The sequence below is a fragment of the Dermacentor andersoni genome, chromosome 9 (genome assembly GCF_023375885.2).
Source record: "Dermacentor andersoni chromosome 9, qqDerAnde1_hic_scaffold, whole genome shotgun sequence".
NCBI lineage: Eukaryota > Metazoa > Arthropoda > Arachnida > Ixodida > Ixodidae > Dermacentor > Dermacentor andersoni.
The window spans coordinates 43,494,004-43,519,157 of record NC_092822.1 but is presented as its reverse complement, the minus strand read 5'-3'; the positions used below and the strand labels follow the sequence as shown (position 1 = coordinate 43,519,157).

Genomic DNA, 25,154 nt, shown 5'->3' with positions numbered 1-25,154 from the left:
TACGTAAACGCACTTGAAATAATATCTTTCACGCCTTCCTATAGAGAATAATTTGCCGTAAAATTATACCCAGTGCATCTTTGTACTTTCGACAAAAGCCGCGCGCAATACTCGGAGCATAAAAGATGTGACAAATAATAATGACTTTGAAGGCTCAAACGTTTGAGAACGTGTGGGCGATTTCTTTACAAACTGCACGGCTTGAGCCACTTCGGCCTACAAAAGGAAAACATCCGATTCGACAAATACAATCTTTAATCCAAGACCTACGACAAAAACTGATTCAAGACCTGCGACAGAAACAGGTCCTTCAAAAAGTTCCGAAAATTACTAACGAATATTTTCTAAATAGCGCGATGCAAAAAATTTTTTTTTTCTTTTGCGGGCCCTTGCGGTAAGTGCCCCATTCGAATCATCCCGGGCGAATGTTTATTCCGGCGGTGCTTGAGGCTCTTCCACCTCCTCATCCTCTCTCTTGGCTATGCCGTTCGAGGCCGGTGTTTCACGCGAGTCCTCGTCGTCGCGAACCGTCCCGCCGACCTCGGTCCTGTTCTGACCCGGGTTCTTCCCGCGAGTCCCTGGCGTGGTCTCGGTGGTTGTACTCGTAGAAGTAGCGTCCAAGCGGACGACAGACACCAACGTAAACCGAGCGACAGGGGGCCGGGTCGCTGTTCCGAAGTCCCTGGGGAAACGAAGTAGCAGCGACTTACGATTGCGCTGAAATTTCCTCTGCTCACTTACGAAGACATCTAATGGCTGTGACCTTTCCCTAGTGGGCGAAAGATAAACAAATCACTGCATAGTATTGCGCGGACGTGTGGAGCGCAGAAACGTTTAAGCTGGGTTATCGCAGCGAAGCTTTTCCTTCGCTGTAACTAAAAGCGATCGCAAACTAAGCGGAATGTTGGGTCAAGCTTTACGAAAGATGCTGACTCGCGAGAAACGTTTGCTCGTGGCTCCCTGAACAGCCCGTTTGAAGTTTTCCTGTGGTGAGAGGGTGCCGGAAAGGCGCTTGCTTCGAGCAAGCTCATACAGACAAGTTCCTGAAGCAGACAAAATCGGCAGCAGCGACGTCGCCGAAAGACTTGCTGTGCTATATAAAAAAATGCGTTGCTTGTCAGTTTGGGCTGTTTCCACTCTGCTTCTACGGCTGCTGCTGCTTGAGCGCTGCTTGTAAAGCTAAACCATCGTTAACAAAATGAGTTCGTATCCTACAAAAGGTTTGTGCTCCAGGCAACCTCACCAAATATCCGGCGATCTCCAAGCAGTCTTGCCCCCCTTTCCTCGTCTTGTGAGCGAATGATTGTTACGAATTTGAATGTTCGAAGGTTTGCAGGTATGCCTAAATACGTACGAGTCCAGAGGCGCATCTAGGTGAAGAACTTAATGTCACCGCTCAATGGAAACAGCAGGCAATGTGGAAGCTGATATGGCTATGCGTCGCCTGAGGTATAAGCGCAGGGGTAAATTAAGCGACTTGCCGGTAATCTATTTCGGCGATTACTTGCTCTGGCCTAATTCAAGGCAGCATAGATGGGGACGAAAAAGGTTTAAGAAAGAAACATTGAGTGTGCCCGACCGAACGTTTACCTTTGTGAACGTGCATGGGAAATTTGAGAGTTACAAGAGGAATGAGGGAACCTCGAGATACTTACAAATGTTTTCCTTACTGCGGCTCGCCTCGAAGCTTTTGCGACAGTCCAGAATGACTGGCGGTTAATAACTACACCCAAGGACTACTGTACGTAAACATGTTGGCGCTATCTAATAGTCGGGGAACAATTAGGAGCCGAATCGCCAGACATTGAAATGACTGCAGCACTTAGTCCCGAATTGACTCGCGCCAGACCCGTACTCATTTCTTTCTTTTTTTGAGTATATTGACAAGATGCGTGCCTTACAGAATTCAGCCTACATGCGCGCATCCGTATGCTGCACGCAACCACTTTTCAAGTTATCACCCATCATTCCGTGCCGCATTAGAAAATCACAGTATTTATTTATAAGCTTGCTTCGCTCTACTATTATCGTTGATTGCCTGAGATAACTCTGGGACGCGTCGCTTGCAGTACACTGCAAAATAAGCAGTTAATTGCTTGATTGATTGCTTGATTGATCGCTTAGTGTTGTAGAATAACAAAGGGCTTTCAGAGATGCTATAGTGAAAGGCTCTGGAATAATTTCGAGAGTAATTTTGACCACGTTGAGTTTTTTAAGACGCACATAAACCTAAACCTAAGTGTATGATCCTTTTTGAATATCGCCCAAACGAATGGGGGTCGATGGGGTTGACGGAGTCTATGCAGCCCGGAATAAAACATGCGACCTCGTACTATGCAGCGTAACGCCATGGCCATGGAGATCACGTCGCATGAGAGCAATGTGAGCGCTAGCAGCCCATATTTGTTTTTGTATAACCAGCTGCTTCTCCCGTGTTTACCTCCGCTTTCGCGAATTTTGGTACTCCAAATGAAATAATTTTGATCTGATTTAGTACAAGCACAAAAATATACTCTTAGCCTTAAACAGAGAATTCGAGAAGGTGGATTCAAACTGGCGGGAGAAGTTACTCCATCACAGGTAAGCGGACAGTAATTCGTAGTATTTAGTGTGGACTGCTTGGCAAAACAAAACTATAAAGCAACACTTCTGGCATTGCAATACCTTCCACTCTCAGCGACACTCGTGGAATACTTGTTTGGGCCAATTAGTTGCCAGAGTGCCTTTTGAAGATCCTCGTACTCTGACTGAAGTACTCTCGTATGCTGAAGGGTATTATAGCTTTACTTCGCCTCTAAAAGGGGTGGACTCGAGAACTGTCACTATGTTAGTGAATATTCCTGTGTGGGTGTGAGGATTCTCCCTGACTAGCACTTCTTTTTCCTCCATTTCTGCGTTTCCTTTCCTCAGGTGCCGCACACCGACTCGGGCGAGACCTTGAGTCAACTTCCTGGCGTTTTTCTCTTCCCTCCTGTGTTCCACAGAAGCATGAGGGCTTCCAAGTTTTGGCTGTCCGTGTCAGAAACCCGGTCTAGGGTTGCTGTCAATTAGTGTTTTCTTCTTCTGAACCTCAGAGAAAGGAGGAGTATACACGAGTACATACGGTGCTCAGGCAGGCACGTCATTAATGGGAAGTAAGAACGCTCAAATTAAATATATTTATCTCCTATTGGCTAAATGGCACCAAGATACGAGCATGTTTATTAGTTTGTGATGCAGCATTTGAGTCAAGAAAATGGCGCTGCTTCGAAAATTAAGCATTACGAAGTAAGTATTACGAAAAAAAGAACTTGAGTCAAACTCTGGTTTCCTTATTTGAATAGACATTATTCACAAATATTGTACCTTTAAACAACCGCTCAAACATTACGAAATAAATTAATGTCATTAAAAGCACAAACTCAAATTATAGCTACTGTTCTAAGCAGAATGTTAATTTAGCGATAGAAATGCTTTGCAGAAATTCTCCCACATCAGTAAATTTGACATAAATTGAAGCACAAAGTTGGTAACGCTGTGATTCAGCAGTGTAATAACTTATCAGTAACTCATCAGCGGTTGTCTGTGGTATTTTGTTTCTTCGTGTCCTTGTTTTGTTCGCGCTGTTCAACCTCAGTTCTAAACTTATCACAGTTCTGTAAAGCCTGTCTGCCAGATCCTGTACTGAGGAGAAATATGTTTGGTTCATTGTGTGAACTTGTTACTCCGGAGCCGAGCCTCGCAATACTGAAATTATTGCTGCATTTCCGAGTGAACGTTCAAGGAATTGTCCTCCAGTTTTAATGTAGAAATTACATGGAGCTAAGAGACTCTTGATATTACTAAAGCAGAATAATAGTGTTATACTGATGGTCTCCTGGCTATCAGCAAAAATGACGACTTCTTTTACCACAACAAATCTCGCAGAAGTTGCCGTGGTAGATGCTAAATTGTGTCTCCGTATCCCCATACTATGTAGAGCTCTGTATTTCTCCAGACACTCGAATAATTATTAAGTACTCACGTTGTACCGGTTAGGCTCTTGCGCCTAGGCGTCTTCTTCGTCACCGGCTTGGTGACAGAAACGCAGACGCCTTTGACGACTCGCGTGCCGGGACCCTTGCACCTGCAGACGCCTTCCACGCAGTGGGACTCTCCGAGACAAGGAGCATAGTCGTTGCACGGGGCGCCTGCATGACCTTCGGCGGGCGTTGGAGGTCGGTGAGTGGCTGCAAAGAACAGCACAGGCATCGTGAATAGCTCGCAATTGTGCAGTCGGTAATCGTCGACTCATTAAGGCATGCATAATAAGGGAGTTTGCTTCTACGCGAGACAATGGCAAGGCATTATGTTGGTCCAGTTGGCTGGGATTCATTCGTAATTATCGAGACTAACGACCAGTAAGCCTATCCGTTAGGTGCTAGAAACTTGTGTGCTTATACAGTCTAGCCCGGTTATAACGAAGCCACTTATAGCGAAATAGCGGTTATAACGAAGGAATTTCAATTTCCCATTCTCATTTTTGCATTTTCAATACATGTTGGGTCCGGTTTTAACGAAGTAAATAAGAGCGCGTCAGCGGATATAACGAAGAGATTTAATAACTGAAGTCCGCACTCGCGAAACGTGTTCAGGGTATGCTGGACCACTTCTTTCAGCGGCAATAAATCGGTATGCCCATGTTTGCATTTTTTTTCATAGTCTACATATTACGAAATAGTGGATATAGCGAAGTGATTTCCGATTCCCGCCGACTTCGTTATAACCGGGCTAGACTGTATACCAGATTTAACAAGTTCTTGATTTTTGCATATTAAACTAGTAATGACGTAATGTTTGCTTTGCTTCAATTTTTATTTCTGTCACGTCGAAAGCCAGAAAAGAACTGCGAGTCTCGTAGCACCCTATCTGATTCGTTGCATAATCATTATCATCATCAGCAGCCTGGTTACGCCCACTGCAGGGAAAAGGTCTCTCCCATACTTCTCCAACTACCCCGGTCATGTACTAATCGTGGCCATGTCGTCCCTGCAAACTCCTTAATCTCATCCGCCCACCTAACTTTCTGCCGCCCCCTGCTACGCTTCCTTTCCCTTGGAATCCATTCTGTAACCCTTAATGACCATCGGTTATCTTCCCTTCTCATTACATGTCCTGCCCATGCGCATTTCATTTTCTTGATTTTAACTATGATGTCATTTACTCGCGTTGGTTCCCTCACCCAATCTGCTATTTTCTTATCCTTTAACGTTACACCCATAGCCACCTACACCTACAAACCAGTTTCGGCTTCTTTTCCGAGGAAGTCTGTGGGGCATGACGTCACGACACAGAAGGTGCTTACGTGGCCGCGAGAAATCGCGACGTTCTGGCACTCGCTCTGGTTCGCTCGGTTGTAGGCTAGGCCGCTTACCTCAGGGCGCAAGGGGCACGAAATACGCAGCTGGTGCGGCGTTTCCGGCTAAGTGTGAAACCGGAGTGACCACAGAAGGTACCGCAATGCATGCTTGACGCGTATACCGTTGACCGCGTACCTTGACCTTGACCTTGACCGCGTAGTGTACCGTCATGCGTCCCGGAGATGGCTCTTGGGAACGGCGGATTAGATGGGTAGAGTGCTCTAAATAACTTCGCTGTGATTCTGCATGGTCACGCTAGTCTGCCGAGTTTAAAGTGGTTCCTTGTCACGAGCCCCGTTTTCTCTCTTCTGTGATAATAATGACTAGCATTCCTAGCCACGTCATGGTTCCCCATTACCTGCGTGGTATAGGGTAATCGGCTGCCTCAAGACTGCTTCAGTCTACCGGATGAGACCTTTTGCCAAAATGTGTTTCGGTAACGTGATAGTAGGGCTTGCCTAAAATTCTCTATATCCGCCGTCTTGCTCTTAGCGCATAACATGGATACTAGAGAAATTGACGGTTGACGTACGTAGCGGCTACAGCGGTAGCCAGTGGCACCTTGATGCTGGTTCTTTACTGATTTAACGCTTCCTTCGGACATGGGCTCCATGGAGAGATTACAAAAATTAAAAAAAAAGAAATAACGAACAACACAGCTGAACCTAGGAATTACAGAAGCGCGAATACAATTGTCACACAGCCAAGCAATTCTAGCCGTCAATGGTGCGCGGAAGAAATGACCATTTAAATTTATGTTAGTCCGGGCGAAGTATGGGATTAAAGCATTTTGATCATTGTGGTGAGTTGGTGTCGTCATTAGTAGACTATGTTTCACTGAGTGTAGAGGTCCCAGGCCATACAGGCGTACTCGGTCTTCGCAAAAATTAAGCAATGATAAGCCTGGAGGTTCAACATATGGTGGAGGTTTTGCTAGTTTGTATTTTAGGGGACGCAGTTCAGGAGCCGCGAAGGAACATGTATTGTTAACGTGAAGATTCCACGAAAGGCTGCTAGACAACGTGACATCTATATATTCGTGGTTAGCAACTTCTTTAAGTGGGGAAGAGCTGAGCATGTAAGCTTAAGGCATATGTTGTTTTCTTACTGCATAAGGGAAGAAAAAAAACAGGTTCTTTTTTTCGACATTTAGGGTCATTCCCCATAATAAGCACTAAGACAGAACGTTATTCAGCCTGTGATTCAGGTCATTTTGGTCGTTAGCACGATTTAATTCATTAGACAAAGCTCGATCGTCTGCAAATACTCGTTTTGACCAGTTGGCTTGACAAAATCAGCAATGTCTTCAACATACAGCAGGAACCATCGGGGGCCCACTACAACGTAAAACCTTATCCGTCGCGCTTAGCTGTAGTATACGTTACAGGTGCGTAAGGTGCGGGTTCCATTCCCACCGGCGGCAAAAATCTTCGCGTCCAGTTTCATTTCTCTTTTTTTTCCCTGTAATGTCCACATCAGAAATAAACATAACAATTGCCTTCTTAAATGACTGGCTTCATTTTTTTTTTGTAATGACTATATAGAAATCTTAAATTTGCTTACACATGGGCTGAACTTTTCTCCATCATCACCTCTCATCTCTAGTCTTTTCGCGAGAAGCATCATGCATTTATGCATTTACTTCGTCCTCATGCGGACGCTGCATCGACGTCTGCAACTGTGATTATGCCTGATTTAACGTTTGCATTTCGGCAGAGCTCGCTAATTGTGTAGTGAATAAGCATCACTAAAATATCAACTTCAGTAAAGCTTCGCTGCGCATAGATTTCGACGTGTGTGTAGGACCTGCAAGTTCTTAGACTAAGTGTTTAATGACTCACAATGCCAATGGCATTAAGACAATTAGAAAAGCAAATGCCGAAGTACCTATTGAAACAAGGTTTGAAAAGAGCGAGTTGACTTACAGTTCGGCTTCGGCGTGGGCTCGGCAGCCTCAGTAGCTCCGCCTGTTTCAGCGTCTGCAAGAAAAGTTTGGACGCAAGTGTTGGAGACAGAGTAAAGGTGTGTCCTAATTTTAACCGGGCCAATAGATGACTGTCGATAATCTATCCGAGCGTTTCTCCTGTCGAGCGAACAATGCAGTCGAATGCTACATTCGCTTCCGTAAAGTGAAGTGCCTTGAAAAAGCAATGGCAGGCGCGTTATCCACACGAACGAACAGAGCGAAGTTCCTCCAGGGCACCGGGAATCCCGCAGGTCACGCTATTCTGAAGTGCATGAATCCTCCGTAGCGTCGGACATCTTGGAGGTTCCACAAATTTTATGGGCTGTCGCCGCACTAGATTTAAAGCCACTCATACAGAGGGCGCCAACCTGTCCCAAAAGATGCCGGCATAGCCGACCAATTGAAGGAATCGCGATTGAATTATTATAGCTGCAACTGTGATATATCGTCTTGCTTATTACCCTTTTCCGAAAGGAGTGTTTCAACAATAGTGTTGAGACTGTCGCCAAAATTTCTCACCCGCGGTGGCGTGATCTTTGTCCTCAAAGAACTTGGTCACCGCGAAATGAAGTAATCTGTTGCTGCAGCGTGCTTTTGTAGTCGGTGGTATGCTCTGGTAAATTTTCTCAGGAGCGCTCGCTTTGTTCGCTCAAGAGGAACGCACAACAAGCTGCATCGAAAGTAATGACAGGTGTTGCGTGTAAACCCTTCTCGTGCAATGTTAGGACTGGAGCAATTATTTCATGTAAAGGTGTTTAGGTTCGAAAGTATACGTATGAATATTGAACACAAAGCCACTAAAAGAACAATAACATTATGTTTAGTGCCATGTCGTTGTGTTAAAGTGATAATGAATTTTTCTCAAGCTATTTTGCGCTTCCAAGCAGAGGTCCTTTTTTTAATCTAGAGGTTTAGCATTGAAACTGAACAATCTGAATTGCTCTCCAAGAAAGAGGACCGTAAAATAAGCTTGTCGTAGCATACGGGTCTACTTACAGAAGCGATGTGGCTCTTCAGCTGGGTGATGAAAAGGGTGAAAACAAGAGGGGAGCAAGACATGCGTAATTAGTGACGCTATGGTAAAATTTGAAAGCAACAAATTGCATGCTTATTTTTTTAACTTCAGTTCATATTCAGCATTCACACTTTTCCGTTGAGTGTTCCTCGCGATACATTTCTTGAGAACAGTGTTTGCTTCAGTTCGATGCGTCGGTTATTCATATGAAAACAATATTAGAAACAATACAGGCAATTTTAACGATCTGAAGTCGCTGCCATTTGAGCACTCGCGAATTCTGCTGCCAATCAGTGTGTTAACGACAGCATCACAGAGGCAAGGGCCAATAGCACTAGGCACTTTCGCTTTCGTAGGCAAAGTTTCATACACACCCACTAGTTCACACCCACTAGCTTTGCATCCCTAAAACCTTTACAGCGAGGCTTTATATGCCTAGGCGAAAACTCTTTATCCGACCACAGAAACCCTGCTGCGGGTGTATGAGGCGTCGTTTAGGGGGGTTTGAGCCATGCATTCGTATTACGAGAGGGAGGGACAAATTTTTTGTTGGGTAGGGATCGAAATGCTTACGCATATAAAACATACACTTTTGTCCACGTATTATTGCAGGTAAGGGACACAGAGGGGGACGGGGTGAAGACAATATCATGATGACATAATTATCTCGCAGCAAAGGTGTGGGACACCATTGCCTACGCCGACAGTGACGTCGTTTTCTCCCGCAGCAGAGCGCGCGAGCAGCAGTCTATCCCCGGCTTCGCGATAGGTTCAAAAATGTGTGCCTGTATTTAATTAAATGAAATGGGCAGCCCCGGTTTTTCACTTGGTAACTACAGTGCATCACCGAGTCATAAACACTATGATTAACGCATTACGAAACACAAATGCGTAACATAATTCAGACATACTTTGACGAACCCGCTGGACTAATACAATGAACGTTTCATTGCACCCTTCCATGATGGTGATTATGTGAGGCCCAATGTGTGGCTTTTCAAATAAACAATGTGATAAACCCAAGCCAAACGTGCGCGTAATTAATTAAGAAACACGAGGACGTAAGAAATAATTTAGAAAGAGTTTAATAAGCCGTCTGAAATAACCCAGCGATAAACACCGGGCCGCACATTTCACCTTCGCTGGTTTACCATCTGTACGGGGTGCATGGGCGGTAATTTTCTTTTTCTTTGCGAAAGAACGTTGTTTACGCGGCCGGCACCCTGCATTCAGACTGAAGCGATCACTACGTTTATGTACAAAACTGCAGGGGGCGGCATTTTATTTATGAAAGGTTTCCAAATTCAAGTCAGAATCCCTGTCCAGTCCCTTTCTGTCTCGCACCACGCAGATAACCTATTCGTCTGGGTACTAAGTGTCATGGTACAGGAAGCGCCGTAACGTTAGTCGATCATTTCACCAAAAGGTACGGCTCTAAAGGTCGGGCCGGTGCAAACACAATCCAAGTTTGGTTATAATAGGTGAGCCCAATACGAGAACCATTTGTTAGCTCATTAGGTTGTGAAAATGGCGAACGAGTACTTTTGATGCTTACAATAGTTGAAAAATATGAACCAGAGGAGGAGGAGCACAACCAGGAGGACCAGTGTGCAGGCGCAGAACTGAATCATTGCTTCGAGTCCTCTTCTACTGAAAGAAATGCAAAATAAATGAAAAACAGTAAAAATCTGACAGAGGGAAGACCGATCCGTCTCGAGTAAACTTTTTGTGCACTATCACAAAAATTTCTTTTGCCATGACTATTGCCACAGGTGTTGTGCTCTGGCCTTAGAAAACATCTTTTAATTGTAAGCGAGTGAACTGTGTCCCGTATAAAAATTCTTGAGGGCATGTTCAAATCGTGTTGAGTTTCTGTAGTCTCTATTAGGTGCTCTTCGGAAAAGTTATCGAATCATAAATCAGTCTGATCGATTAGTGGTCTGACATTCTCGTGTGAAAGGCCTCGCAACAAGCCATGCTGATATATTTATTACAAATAAACTTTAGGCCCTTTACATCTATTGTTTCTGGGCCAGTTTATAGCCACGTTAGATGCACAGTTCATGTGCCATTTTCCACTCGTTATCATGGACATTGTGCTCATTGGCCATATCTGGCCCTTTCGTGAAAAAAAAAATGAATATGTCAAGAATTCTCGACCTTGAAAGTGCTTGAGAAATAAGAACGTTAGCTACGAGCTACATTCAAATCGGTACAAACTTCGTGTTTCACGATCCTGCCTCCACCTTGCATTATTTTTTCAAACTAATTTTGTATTACTTCCACGGATTGAGTCGTTCATTATTTCGTCTCTAACCTATTATCTGTTATTCTCTTGTAAAGCTGCGTTCATGTTCGGTGCAAGCAGACTGCTGGCTCCGAAACTTCGCGCGAGCGCTATATTTAAAGATTCTTCATTCAAGGTGTCGATTTCTGCAAAACTCGCTTGGGTGAAATCTTCAGCACGTGCTAAGAAGAAATGACGGATTGAACAACTGGCATAAAATCGTATCAAATACTCGTTAAGTACGAATGGGTGCGTTAGTTTCGTGAATACAGAGGGAGAAAAAACATCACGAGTAAATCACCGAAGCCGACACCCCCGTAACAATTGTGCTTTGAATGACCATTAAAGGAAAGCATCCTTCGCAGATGTGTCCTAGTAAGCCCAACTCGTGCAGCATATGTCAGCGAGGTTGTTTATTAAAGGAATTCTCAGACGCGTCAGAAATTCCAGAGGTTACTTCTCCAGCGAGTGGCTTTGCTATTTCTGCACTACTCCCTTGCATTTTCAGGTGCTACACTATATCTCAGCTCAATACTTTCAAAGTCTGTGTTGCATACGATGCGGGTTTCTGTGTACTGCACCGCTTCTTCCGACGCCATCATCTAGCTGCACGTTCCGACATGCCGGTAAGGCTGTGGTTCCAGCTGTGCTTAGTGTGACGATTCATCACCTACGCTCGTGTCCCGCTCCGCGCGTCACCGATACCATGAAGGGGTATTTCGTAAGTGCCCACCTAGTGGACTGTGCATCGTGGCTGCTACTAAAAGGCTGATTGTCTGGTAGGCGTACCAACGACCAGGAGACAGGCTGCTTTATCCTGCTCTCTTTTTACTCGCACAGCTGCAGCCAATCAGTGGCGGCAGAAATGGACATTCCACTAAGCGGACTTTTACAGAATACTCTTCCCCCTCCTCCATGCTGGTCATACGATCCCTTCTGTGCTCCGAAGCAGAGTTGTGTCGCTGGCTGCTCGTTGACATTTCAGAACGACTACTACGTTAGGGAACTCCCCTAATAAGATGTCGTCGTTGCAGTCTTAAAATATGGCATTGAGGGCTATAGGCTGTCGCAACCATGCTCGCGGGCAGCTTCTGTGACTAGAAAGGCTCCAACGGAAAGCAACAGATGCAACGCCTGCACAGACGAAAGCGCGTTTCAAATTACTCGCACAGACGTATTTGCGGTTGTTCAAGGTTTGAAATAGGAAACAAGCATCCATTAATAATTATGGGGTTTTTACGTGCCAAAACCACTTTCTGATTATGAGGCACGCCGTAGTGGAGGACTCCGGAAATTTCGACCACCTGGGGTTCTTTAACGTGCACCTAAATCTAAGTACACGGGTGTTTTCGCATTTCGCCCCCATCTAAATGCGGAACAAGCATCCAATTTAATAAATTACGTATAGTATAATTAGAGAGGCAATAAACCGCTCTGAACATCGCATAGTTTTAAAGCCGCGCAATGTTTCCTTCGCTGTTTCACCTTTCAGTAGCTGCGACACAGCCGCAAGTAGCAAGTTGCGTCGATGCGCCGTCTATCTCGAGAAAAAGCAAAACGACTCTGGCGTTGGCGTCAGTAAATAATTTGCGTAAGCTCTGCCCCTGCAACTTGTCCTTTTTTGCCTCCAAAGTTGTTCGCGAGTAACTACGAAGTGGGAGCAGTGGCACGACTGACATTTCATATCTAGATGCTGCTTCTACTTCTGTTCAACGACAAGGGAGCACCGCTACGCAATTGACGAGAACTTTAAACGCCCACCGATATGAAACTCGTGACATGCCTGCATACCGTTAGCGTTGTCGTGGATCCTCATTGGACTACAGACATTACTGGCATCGCCACTGGCTCGGCACGCAAGCCTCAATAAGAGAAAACCGACGAATCCTCATCCGAAAAAGAACGCCTCTGAGGCCAGAGTGCCGGGTTTGGTCACGGTGCCCTATGCAACGTATCAAACATACCGATGCTTTACACCCGCCGTGGTTGCTCAGTGGCTATGGTGTTAGGCTGCTGAGCACAAGGTCACGGGATCGAATCCCGGCCACGGCGGCCACATTTCGATGGGGGCGAAATGCGAAAACACCCGTGTACTTAGATTTAGGTGCACGTTAAAGAACCCCAGGTGATCGAAATTTGCGGAGTCCTCCACTACGGCGTGCCTCATCAGTAAGTGGTTTTGGCATGTAAAACCCCATAATTTTTTTTTACCGATGCTTTAATCTCGCCACCATTTCTCGAATGCAGCGCAGAAGCAGTTATATATAACCTCTGGCAAGTGCATTTGCGGTTACCCACCCACTGGATACGAGCTATGACTCTGCAGGCGTGTATGTTTGAAATAAACAGATATTTTAAACGCTACTGAAGAACACCAACACCGCGTTACCGAAGATGTTCGAAATATGAGCCCAGTTTTGAAAACGCCAGCAGCGATAGCATCTGTGCTGTCATCAAAATTGAGTGGTCCCGCCTCCAGACATGCAGATTATGAACGCCGCACATTTATAAACTGCAGCGGCAGTGCCCGCCATTTCGTGATCGCCGAGAACGATTACGGTTGTCTTTAGAACGCCATACTCTGTCAAGTGTGGGGCAACTGTGGTGTAATTTTAGGTGAGCACATTCAAGATTCACGCGTCCGCTCTAACAAGCACAGGAAGGCTACATAATTACACGAAGGTTGCTTCGCTGTAAATACAGATATCTAAGCTTGTCAGACGACGAAAAATATCATAGGCATCTGCTACAGTGGAGCCGTATCTCGTTATGATTTAACGATGACGTGTGTTTCTTATCTACATGTACGCACCAAAGGGTTCAGTGCTTCGTCACTACTCTAGGCATCCTTTCAGAGGAACTTGCTGAAATTGCCGACTACCTGCAAAGTGAGTCGCATGACGTCGATTGCCACAGTGCGTGTGGCCTGCCTAACTAAATGTTTTCGTGTATTAGAGAAAATAGTCTGACTGCGCCGAACTCACGACCCGGGTTGCCCTTCCATATATGCAGCCTTGGTCTTGGTCCCCAGAGGCAAGGTGGGGCGTCTTCGCGTGGGGCCAGGTAATTTGGTGCCTTTCGGGACGCCGGACGGCGCCGGGGTTTCGCACGCCGTGCTGGACGAGGTGTCGGGCATCGTGCTTGCTAGAGTATGCGTTTCCACAGTCCCGTGGCCGGATCGGTCCTGGAAGCGGATGTTAGATCGCGAGCGAGCATAGAGCAATGGGGTTTTTAGAGAACGCTTCCTGCTGTGCATTGATGGAACATATCGATAAATACCATCCGAAGTGAAGCGTTATTCGTTATTTATGTCTAAACTATAACAAAACGGCCACTGCTGCAGTGAGAAGAGTTGTGCAAAGCAAGAAGCGACAAACGAGGGATACAAAATAAGGAAAAATTCCGCGAGAGATTGCGACTTGAAGTGATTAACGCTGGTCAGGCAGGGCGTGCCTCATCTTGGCTCCAACTCGAGAAGGCGACCGCTAAAAAGCATGCTAATATCTTTTGGAATTCGAGGTTATGATTAACTTAAAGTATTTCAAATTATTTTCTAGAGCTATACGTTTACATATAGTTAACATACATTATGTCAGCAATACCAGAGCGAATATCAAATTTCCTTTTCAGCGAAGACAACCCGTGATCTCTAAATTCGAATGCGACATGTTTGAATGGAACAAGTAGCTTTCCCGTCGAAGATTTAGGGTCGCTCAGCAATATCCCATTTCAAAAAAAATGCGGTAATGTTCCCTAGCTTTTTCAATAACACTAGCTTGGTGGTTGTAGAAATTTAAATGTCAACGAGCGTTTCAGTAAAGGTCATGCGCGACATGTGCGTTTAGCAACAAGAACATGTTGAATGTAACATCATGTTCCCTTTCGTATTGCTCAAGGGGGTCATCCTTGGTGAGCTCAGCCTCAGACTATAAAAATATCCCTACGCACGAGGCAGCGTACGCGAAGTTTAACCGGGAAGAATAAGGATGGCTGTAAAGCACGCTCCTCAGAATGCGGGAAAAGAAAAGCAACGTCACAACGTGCTTGACGCAGACTCTGCTCACCATGGCGGAAGCGCCAGGTTCCACGGTAATCGGAATGACGTGGACACTCGAAGCTCGACCGGTCGTCGCTAGTCGGGTGTCTTCCCCCGTGTTCAGGAATGGAGCGAATATCGCAGGAGGTGGCGGCATGGTCCCAACTGGTACCGGACGCGGTGGCGGCATGTTCCCAACTGGTACCGGACGCGGTGGCGTCTTTTCGTATCCAGAAACCTTCAGCACATCGATCAAACTCAGCGTTGTTCTTTTCATGGCTGGAAACTGTAAGAGGCTGTTCCCTCTTTTCATCGGGGGACCGAACGGAAAGAACGTGCTGACAACGCGCTTCTTTGTCGTCGTCTTTTCGCGAGAGTCGTAGCAAGGGGGGGTCTCTTTATTGGCTCAACTGTCTGCTCGAGGTTTAAAACACGTGTCACAATATAGTTCACTTTTGAATACGATTACAGACTTGGAATCGCAGGACTGTAGATCCTAGGAGCCGATGATATGCGCATGCGTGTGTGTAGGCAGGTGAGGGAGATAGAAGCTCTTTTATTATGCAGTGTCATCGGCATGATATTGAAAATTCGCCTGGGCGATGCACTCAAATTTGTACTTTTCTTTGGTGTTACGTATCATAAGCACATATATATATATAACGCTTAGTGAATTCGTCATAAGACGCACCCCACACAATCCTTGGAGGATAGATGATGAAGAAGAAGGTAAAGGTGTCAGAATGTGGCCATAAATACAACAAGATTTCATTTAGGTATATTCTGTGCCGACGTTATATTGCCATCAATATTTCACTCGCTGTTGATACGGGCTGCACAGAAATGCATGTGGGTAAAGGTGGCGATGCTGACGCAACTAACACTTGCATTCGAGTTGTAACAACATCATTACTGCAGAAAGGGCGGAACGGTGAAAGAGAGGGCGCAGCCCTAGTTTGGGGAGGGAGGGGGGATAGGGTCTGTTGGCGTGTAATATAAGCCTTGGGTAAATGAGAGTACGCGTTCGTGAATTCTTGATGATACAATTAATGCCAGCAGTGGATAGTAACGCAACGCGAAGAATGCAAAAAAAGAATATGCGAGAGATCACCGGATGCCCAGATTGCATCTTAAATCTGCCAGTCTCCTCTGTATGCAACGCACCTTATAATTCTCCCGATCGGTACTGCAAACTCCTGAACTCCGACCAATCTTCCCGATTGTACGCACAGGACCATAAATCCACCTAATACAGCCCAATCCCGCTGCAAAAAAATAAGAAAAAGAGCGGTGGTATCCATCTCACGATTAATGTCGACGATAATGCGTTTAGCATTTAATGAATATACCTTCACAATGCATTCCCACTGTCCAAACGAGTTATGTATGAGGCGTGCACTGCGGCGCGATTCCTCTTTCGAGCTTCCGCAAGAACACTCGGCGCCACCTAGCGCCGCCGCCGCGAAGCCTGTGCACGGCCTCCGAAATGCATGGCGCACAGGTGCGTGTGAACGACCAGACATGCATCATGCGGCAACCCCTCTCTCACGGATCTTTTTGGGTCCGCTGTGCCATCTAGTGGCGCCGCCGAGAAGTCCGTGCGTGTTTTCGAAGGCAGCTCTGGCGCGCCGGTGCCTGAGAACGCGAAATTTGTTCCCTCTTTATTACGTCATAAAAAGTGACCGATGGGATGCCCGGGCCACCACTCTGGTGTGATAGTCCTATTTTCTGTTGCCAAATCACGAACTTCTCGACGGTCCGGATGACGGCGGCCGAGGTTGAGGAACAGGCCGCGATAGTGTTGGCCCTGCTGAATGACGGCAGAATGACGATATACAGCGATCCGTGTTTGGCGGTCCGAGCATTCGCCAATGTCACCGTCTCGAAATCGGTCTTGCGAATCCTACGGGACAAGGAAATCAAGCAACACACGATCGTCTCGTTCCCCGCTCAGACGGCACAGATCAAGGACGCCTTGTCCAAGCTCAACGAGTCGGCCCACAGAAGTGCACATTCGGATGGACCTCAAGAAAGTTTTCTATTCCTTCCGGTTCTTGACTTCACATTACGGGTTTCTACGTTCTTCTTTGACGTCTGTGACTGTCGTAGCCCACAGGAACACGGCCCTTCCTGTTGCACCTATTCTACCCTGAGGTCAGGATTCATGCATGGCATGGTGGCGCAGATGGAAGGTCTATTTAGGAAGAAGTCATGCTATTAAGAAAAAAAAAAAGAATGAATGAATGGTAGTGTGTTGTGTTGGCTCCTTACCTACCCGAGATCCGCAAACCACGAAAGCGCTTACGGCTCGGAGCCAGCCGTGGACTGCCTCTCTTTCGAAAGACTCGCCCATCTTACAATTAAGCCCACAACCGCACCGGCAGTGTACTCATTCTCAACACGAAAGCGCACGTGACCCCGTCCAACTGGGGCCACACTTTGACCTGCGAGAATGAGGCCCACCACCTCCCAGAAACCAGGCCGCGAGCATTCGCCGCACGACTAGTCTTGTGGTGATTGCAAGAGGCGTGATGAGAGGCTAAGTATGTTTGGGTACTCTGAGGCAAAGAAGAAATTGCGACAGAACCCTTTCTCTCGTTGACTGTTTACCGTACCGCATTTGGCATTGAATCAGTATAGCGACGCAACGTATTGCCACCGTCGAAAGGAGTTATGCAGGAGGCGTGAACTGAAGCGGGATTCCTCTTTCGCGCTTTCCCTTTCCTCCCATGTCTGTATATATTTTCAAATCAAATACTAATAATCCATACAACACTCGGCGCCATCTAGCGCCGTCGCTGCGAAGCCTACGCGTGGCCTCTGAACTGCATGTCGCATGGGTGCGTGCGAACCCTGACAACGAATGCCTCATTTTCCGCTGGCAGATACTCAGCGAGCCAACTTAGCGACAAGCTCATTGAAAAAGCGGCATGCACCCAGTGCTTTTGTGACGCAGCCTGCTAATGCGTCGGGTTGCTGTCCTTGAGGTTGCTGTCCGGCTAGAAACAAAGATAGATGGATGGATGGATGGATGGATGGATGGATGGATGGATGGATGGATGGACGGACGGACGGACGGACGGACGGACGGACCTAAGAATGCTGACGCATTAAAAAAATCACCTCATGCAGCTTAGCCACATTTAAAGGGGCCTTTTTATCGAAGTGGACAAAGGCATTTGAAGTGAAAATAGAATATTTCGGAAATACTTTGCCACAGGAAGTACTTCAATGCATTCAGCAAAAAATTGTTATTGGCAATCAAACACAGGTTCCCTTGTGTTCTCCTTTCTTCAGTGTGTTGCACTTCGAAGGCTACGGCCAAGTGGGGCGGGCGCACAACGAACTGTCTTCTAAATGTCACCGCGGCGCAGAGTTAAAATTTCTTTCGCGGTGTTAACGTAGACGCCACGACTTCCAATTTAGGTGCCTACGAGGCGCTAAACGTAAGCCAAACGCGGTTGTCCTCAGCGAGCCACAGTGCACTTAGCCATTGGGCTCGTGGCGGCACCCCGCGGCGGCCGCGGCATTTACGCTACGTAGCAGACCGCAGCTACCTATAGCAGTCACGTATGGGAGCCCGATTTATTACGAAATGAAGTGTCCAGAAGAGAATGAGAAGGAGGCTTCTGTTGAAAAGAGAGCGTTTGAGAAAAAGGTGACTTCGCGCTCCACATGCGAGCTCCTCGCACCGCATACAATAGCAAAACTTGGCCCAGATGTTCGCAGCAGTGTATACTACCCGCGGACTATGTTATTTCACCAAACCCGAGGGGTGGTTCAGGGCCCCCTTAACTGTCAGTATGCCCGAAGTAGCTGGTCGAATTCAGGTTTAAATCCAAGTCACTTATGTGTAGGCAGTGCAGGCTTCAGTTAACTTCAGATCGAGTCGCCCATCGAAGTGTTCACGTGAGGCAAACGCCTAATATGTGTTGCATAATCGGGCTGGTTTCTACAAGTCACCTTTGCCCGCGTACAATACTGTATGTGGTGAAGATTATAAGAGCAGAAAGAGGTCCCGTCGTGGGCTTAGACGGGTGCGCGTTTTATCGCGTTTTGCTCACTCACTCACTCACTCACTCACTCACTCACTCACTCACTCACTCACTCACTCACTCACTCACTCACTCACTCACTCACTCACTCACTCACTCACTCACTCACTGTTGCGGGACATAGTGCACTTTCATAGTTTGTACACGCATGCACACGCCGTCCCATGGTCACGGTACGAGCACCCAGAGGCCTAATAACTGTGCTGCCAGCCATTCAAAGCTGTTCCTGACCATTGCGGCCTTTCTTTCGCCCGCCTCGCACCCCGTATATGAGAGCTTAACAGCGACTAGCAAGCGTTCCCCGGGCCACTGTAGGAGCACCAAAGCGTCCAATAACTGTACTGCCAGTGACTCAGAGCTGCCGCCGCCATTTTTGTTGCCAAGATAATAAAAAAAGCGTTTTTCTCCCCCTCCCATCCACCCTACCCCTTCCGGCAATTGTTCTAATTTTTTAGGTCCCCATGTTGCTAAGTGCGCATATACCTTCTCCATGATGAGTCGGGATGTCCTTGGCCATTCGTTTTTGACTTATTTCTTGTTTACAACTTTGCTTACGCCATCTTCTTTAGGTATTTGTTGCAGTCTCTGCCACCTAGACTTAAAGCCGTATGCCGTCAGATGGTACATTTGCAACTTTGCAACGAGACAAAAATGAACGAAGGTATAAGTTTGTACCTTTTAGTGGTGTTCAATGCGGCAGTAATCTTCGGCTTCATGCACAGACCAATCGTACTGTCGATGACAGCCAAGCTGCAAGTGCAAACAGGAATGCAATAGCTGTTGGGATTGCATGGAAAGAGACGGTGGGATTCTGACGAGTTTACATTGCATCTCTGCGCACAAGCCTGACGCGTACTAAAGAGCTTCTGCACATGCCTGTAGGGTTCGCGTCGGGTCGTCGTTCTTTTGTTTCTAGTCATTTGTATATACGCTCTAGGTAAAAAAAAATGCAGCGTTCAGTCTGCATTATTTCTGACAAAACAAGAAAACATCACATACCTGGACCAGTGGAAAGAAGGACTGCTGTTAATGAAAAGGAACGAATAAACCAAATAAAGGAGGACTGACTAAGTGTAACTGGGCCTAAGGAAAGCATGCATTGGCGATAAAGTTAACATGTCTTGCAATGCGACAATGTCGAAGTGCTGTGTTCGAAAACATTTTTCCTCAAAGATAAGAGTTATTAATGAAAGACGAAGTTAACATTTCTAGTCCTTGTTCTCTCAACTGGTTCTCTAAGTGGAAACCTCACGGAAAGCCGCAGCACGGTTTTGTGCAAGCCTCACAGCGCGCGCATTGGTCGGAGAGCGGTTACGGAAAATCGTACTCTGCGAGGGTAACGCTAGCGGGGCAACAAGATGCGATGGAATAAGTATGAATGGATATTTCCAGGAGGCGTAGGGCTGACATGTTTTTAATACAGTATATTGCATAGATTCATACCTTATGACATCTGTAGCAGCAGTGTATTCCTGTATGTATTCCATGTGTGTATTCTTATGAAAATGGACCGTAACGCACATTTCTTCAACCAGGAAAGTTCCAAGAAAAGCGATGACGAAAACAAAACAAGTGACCGAAAGTTTTCGAGCTTATTTCTTGGCTGATGTTCTATCTTGATGGTGTCTGTTTATAGCCATATTGATGCCTGTAAAATATGTTAATAAACAATGATGTTATTCATTTGTGTTCTAGCGAGGAACAAAAACGATATGCGGCAAGGCGCTAAAGCAGCTAAACAAGCAGCTCGGTGCCACCAGCCCGGCTTGCGTGAGCTGGTGGCTTAACTCTACCTTGATTACCTGTACCTTAATTACCTTCGCCTTAACACCAAAGGTCGTGGGTTCGAGTGCCTTAGTGAAATCTATCGTAATTAACGGTACTTTAATAAGCTTCTCCATAATTAACACTAAAGGTAGTCGGCTCGACCCCGAATTTTGGTGCCATTTAATTTTGGTGCCATAATGCCGGACGGTCAAATTTTCGACTCGTGAGTCATATAAGGCTTTCGCCTTAATAATAAACTATCAAGGTGTTCAGAGAGGTCCTTCTATTGGAAGATTTATTATTTTAATTAAGACATTTTCGTCCTACATTTCGTCTGTATGACATTTTCGTCTGTATGGCTGCTCCTGTCAGAAACTATGAATAATGCAAGGTTCTGTGGGATATTTTGTTATGTTTATGTTGTTACTATGTTATGGTGGGTTGTTGGATGCAATATTAATGCTCATTTGCACCTGTAATGTACAAAATATGCCTTTTGTCTGGATGACTTTTCTATTCTGCAGCAATAGCTGTTATTCAGCCTTGTTTTTGCTAACGTGCTGAGCCACGCAGGCTCAGCACGAGCCTGCGTGGTCATCTTGTATCAAACTCTTGTCGTTGTACAGTGAGTGCTTTCATGTCGTCAAAAAGAATAAGAGAAAGCTTTCCCTTTCAATGCCTGGCAGAGAAGATAGTGTTTCTCCTCTTATAGCATTACGCAATTACCAGGTGCAACTCCTTCTGCACGTTTTCTTTTGTCGGGCCAGTCTGAAAAATCGTGTGTGGCAAATGTGCACAATTTTTACCTGCAAGGAAAAAAAAAAATTGGAGGACACTTAAGCTTCGCCTTCATGAGCGGAACGCGATAGCATTCGAAGTTACCTGACCGCGTCTCACGCTTCCTGGCAGCTGCAGCTTGTTTAACCGTAATGGCTACCTGGAAACGCGGGCGGCGAACGCAATGCTTGGTGTATGCACGAAACTTTAGAGAGGGGGCATCCCGAGTTCCTTTAAGAGTGACAGCTGCTGCAAGTGATCAAATCATCGACGTGACACGGCCCGATTTTTTTCGTTTTCGCGTAACGGAATTGTTTTCTCGTACATTCAAATTACAATCAGATGCTATGTCTGCAGGTTGTGTGTAAGTCGTACATTACGATTTTTCTACGTATTTAACTTCAAAAAATTAAATTAGTTCAGCAACTTGCTCACGCCACATGGAAGGCCTGCGTGGTCCGAAACTCTTTTTGCGGAAGTAGTAACGTCCGACGCTTGATGTAGGACGCCGGATTTCCTGAAACACTGGGCCCTTCACGCTGCCGCGTAATGTACCCCAAAGCAATCACGGTAACGACCTAGGGAAAAGAACGAGTCCACTCGTTGCTGCTGCAGCTATTGTTCACTTTCGTCATTTAAGCCCTTCGCCTCTGCGTAAGAAAAGTCCGAGATTTCGACAAAATTAATCTTTATTTCGAGACCTGCGACAGAAACTGAAGCAAGACCTGCGACAGAAACAGGTCTTTGATCCAGTTAGTAACAAAAAAAAGAGAAAATTTTACGAATATCCTATGCATAACTCAAATTATACAAAATTTCGGCGCTCATATATGCGCGTGCGTTAAGTTGCCGAATTGAAGTGTCCCGGGCCAATGTTTATTCCGCCCGCGCTTCACTCTTCTCCGCCGCTTTCTCTTCCTCCTCCCATTGGGCAGTGCCGTTCGGCGCCATGGTGCCACGCGAGTCGTCCTCATTGCGGGCCCTCCCACGTATCTCCGAGGTGTCTGGCCGGACGCCGCCTTCCTTGGTCTCGGACTCGGCCTCGGTCTCGGTACGAACCGGAGTGGTGCGCAAGCGTACGGTTCGCACGAACGAGAACCGCAAGCTGGATGGCAGGGTCTTCGTGCTCGGAAGCCTGAAAGACCCGAGTGACAGGGAATCGTTATTGCCATTAAGATTTTTGGGAGAATCTCAATTCAGCTTGCATTAAATCTCTGTGTATCTATGAATTAATGTCCGCGTCTAAACTGTTTCCCTACAACTTGAGTCAATGGGTAGCCCAAGGTCAGATGGGCAGAGCGTAGGGCTGCGGTGTTGAGGCAGCCGGCTTCAAAAACAATCTGTCCGATGAACTCAAGTCGCTGGGTATGAAACACCGGGCATGTCGTGCTCTTCCATAAACATATCTGATGCTAACTTGGATCGCGGTGTATGTGTCAATGCGCATGCGCTACCTTTATGATCATTACATAAGACATGTTATCTGAAGTTACGCATCAACGACAACATAGATTGCTAATCGCATTATGGTCATCAATCATCTTTAAAGGATGGATGAACCACCAGGTTTTATTACTGCGCTGAAATCTCCCTGTTTAATTTCAAGTCGGAGCTACGAAGCGCTATATGGTGTGAAAATCACGGTATCAACTACGAGGTGCTTGGCTAAGTGAAAATCACGGTATTGAGTTCACACGCACATAACTCGAGATAAAGGCAACAGTGCGGGTTGTAGCGATGATGTTGTTGCGACTATACTTTTGTTGCGACTATACTGGCGCACGACTTCCTCTAGCAATGAAAAGAAAGGTATGCAGGAGAAACACGCACAAGAGCGCTCCTGAAAAAAATTATATATATATTCACCTGCGCATCAATGTAGGCTGAAGACGAGGAAGACCAAGCATATTAATTTAAGCAACAAACTAGGACGAAATATGGCAGTGAGTTTTAAATTGGGCTTATTTTTTCCTTTTTATCTTCCGCATTTCCGCAGATGCGAAACCGTGGCGTGTGGAAGCTACGCTGATTCAGTATGTGGTCCAAGAAATCGAAACGGCCCTCAGTCTCTGCTGGACTACACTACGTAGTAACACGCGTGGAGAAGCTCGTAGCCTGTAGCCTTCCCTTCGTTGCTACAGAAAGCTATGAGTCCACAGACGAGGTCATGATTGCCGCGTGAAGTCCGTGCTGTTTTCTTTATTGAAAACGTTGGCAGGATGTGCGTCTTACACGATCCAGGCGTAAGCGCCGCAATGCGCTTCACGCCATGACTGCACTAGGTACTATTCGGCGTAAAATGAAACGCGAACAGCAGAGCTCGTGGCCGAAGCAAAGCTGAAGAAATGCGCGCCGTCCAGACGTCGCCTTCGACAGGCGCGCACATCTGATTTGACAGCACAGCCCGACGATACCGCCATTAACTGCAATATTTTCGTTTCTGTTCTGGTTATCTTTTATTTGGAGTATTTGAAAACGAGAAAAAAAAAAAAAAACCGAAGAAAGCCGAATCTGAAATGTCTCCGCATGGGGGCGAGTGTCGTGCACAGTGGGGCGAAACGACAAATCAAAAGCGACTCGTGCGGTCCGGTTTGTGCCGTCGTCATCACGGCGCCGCCATCTTTTTTCGCTTTCTAATGCAGGGCAACAAGAACAAAAACCACAACATCGCAGTGTAGTGGGAGCATCGTCACGGCAGTGCTGTCCAACCGGATCTGCACGTCTGTCAACGGTGAGGACTGGAGGGCGGGCACTGTATACCTTCAGTTATGCTTCGTCCGCGCGCTCCGATGTTCGCGTTTCGTTGGACGCCGATAGTACGCTGTATGTAACAGTGACCGATGATGAGGGGCACCTACCGTTCCATAACCGACCGCCGCTTTGTTCGTTGCCAGGCTGAGTTATGCTTCTCCTGCGCGCGTTGAGATCAGTACATTTTGCGAACGAAACGAGCACTTGGCAGCCAGGTGCTCCTTGCAGAAGCAACTCCTCGTGCCCTATTTATCTCAATCTACGAGAATTCTCGCACCCTGAGTGGAACACGCTCGCTTTCAGTGGGCACAAACAAGCTAAACCTCCAAAGAACTTTCGTAGAGGGAGAAGCAGCATGCTCAAGTTCAAAGGAGCTGCTAGTAGTACCCTGTATTTTTTAACATATGGGACAGTTCTCTTCCTACTCCCTGTGCGTATATAGTCTCAGCCACCTAAACGATTGACTACACAAATGAGCAAACATCCTTGAACTTTTATCCGAAGCACTTTTGTATGTACATGGCCACTAATTTGTTATCGTATTACTTTACGACGAGTTCGTCTTTAACACCCCCTGTGAGTACATCAGTGAACTTTCTTCTGCGGGTGTAGGCGTAATTACTGACTCTGTTTTTCCTCAACCTTATCTTCATTGTTCTTTATTCTGCCTCACCTTTGTTTATCCTTGTTTCTCTTTTTCTCATTCGTCCTTATGTAGAATAGAAAAATAGGCAAAACTTTGGTTGTCAACCTTATCTGCGCTGTCGCTTTTCCCTCTTTTCTTTTACACCAAATTTCGGGCTCCAAGGTTTGAGCTGTGGAACTTACGGAGAGTAGGGCCATACACAAAAAAGTGCCTTACTCTGCGAGGCAGATCGCATGCAAGGAATTAATTCGAAAATAAGCGCAAGGAAGTTTGGTAATTTTTGGTTTACCGGCATATGAACCTGTGAGCACAGTATCGTACGAGATTAACTCGAATAGAAAATTCGAATTTTTGCTGGCGCTGCAATCTTCGAGTTACGTATTCAAATGCACGTGAAACTCAAGCTCCCTTTTTAGACAACCGCTGTAGCGCCTTGGCTGAAGTTACATTGCGTATAGGAGAGAGAGAGAGAGAGA

At 46.3% G+C, this 25,154-nt stretch overlaps 1 protein-coding gene across 2 annotated transcripts; it reads right to left on the bottom strand.

Moving 5' to 3' along the window:
- Positions 1-237: 237 nt before the first annotated feature.
- LOC126527653 (uncharacterized) lies at positions 238-15,012 on the bottom strand. 2 transcript variants are annotated; one of them, XM_055068831.2, is made up of 7 exons: positions 14,711-15,012; positions 13,631-13,830; positions 9,915-10,006; positions 8,341-8,361; positions 7,304-7,357; positions 4,004-4,208; positions 238-682 (listed from the first exon to the last, which is right to left on the bottom strand). In XM_055068831.2, the coding sequence occupies exons 1-7, from the start codon at positions 14,993-14,995 to the stop codon at positions 430-432; spliced, it is 1,110 nt and encodes a 369-aa protein (XP_054924806.1). In that variant the 5' UTR covers positions 14,996-15,012; the 3' UTR covers positions 238-429. The 2 variants fall into 2 exon arrangements, with proteins under 2 accessions (XP_054924806.1, XP_054924807.1); XM_055068832.2 differs by lacking the exon at positions 8,341-8,361.
- Positions 15,013-25,154: the final 10,142 nt, after the last annotated feature.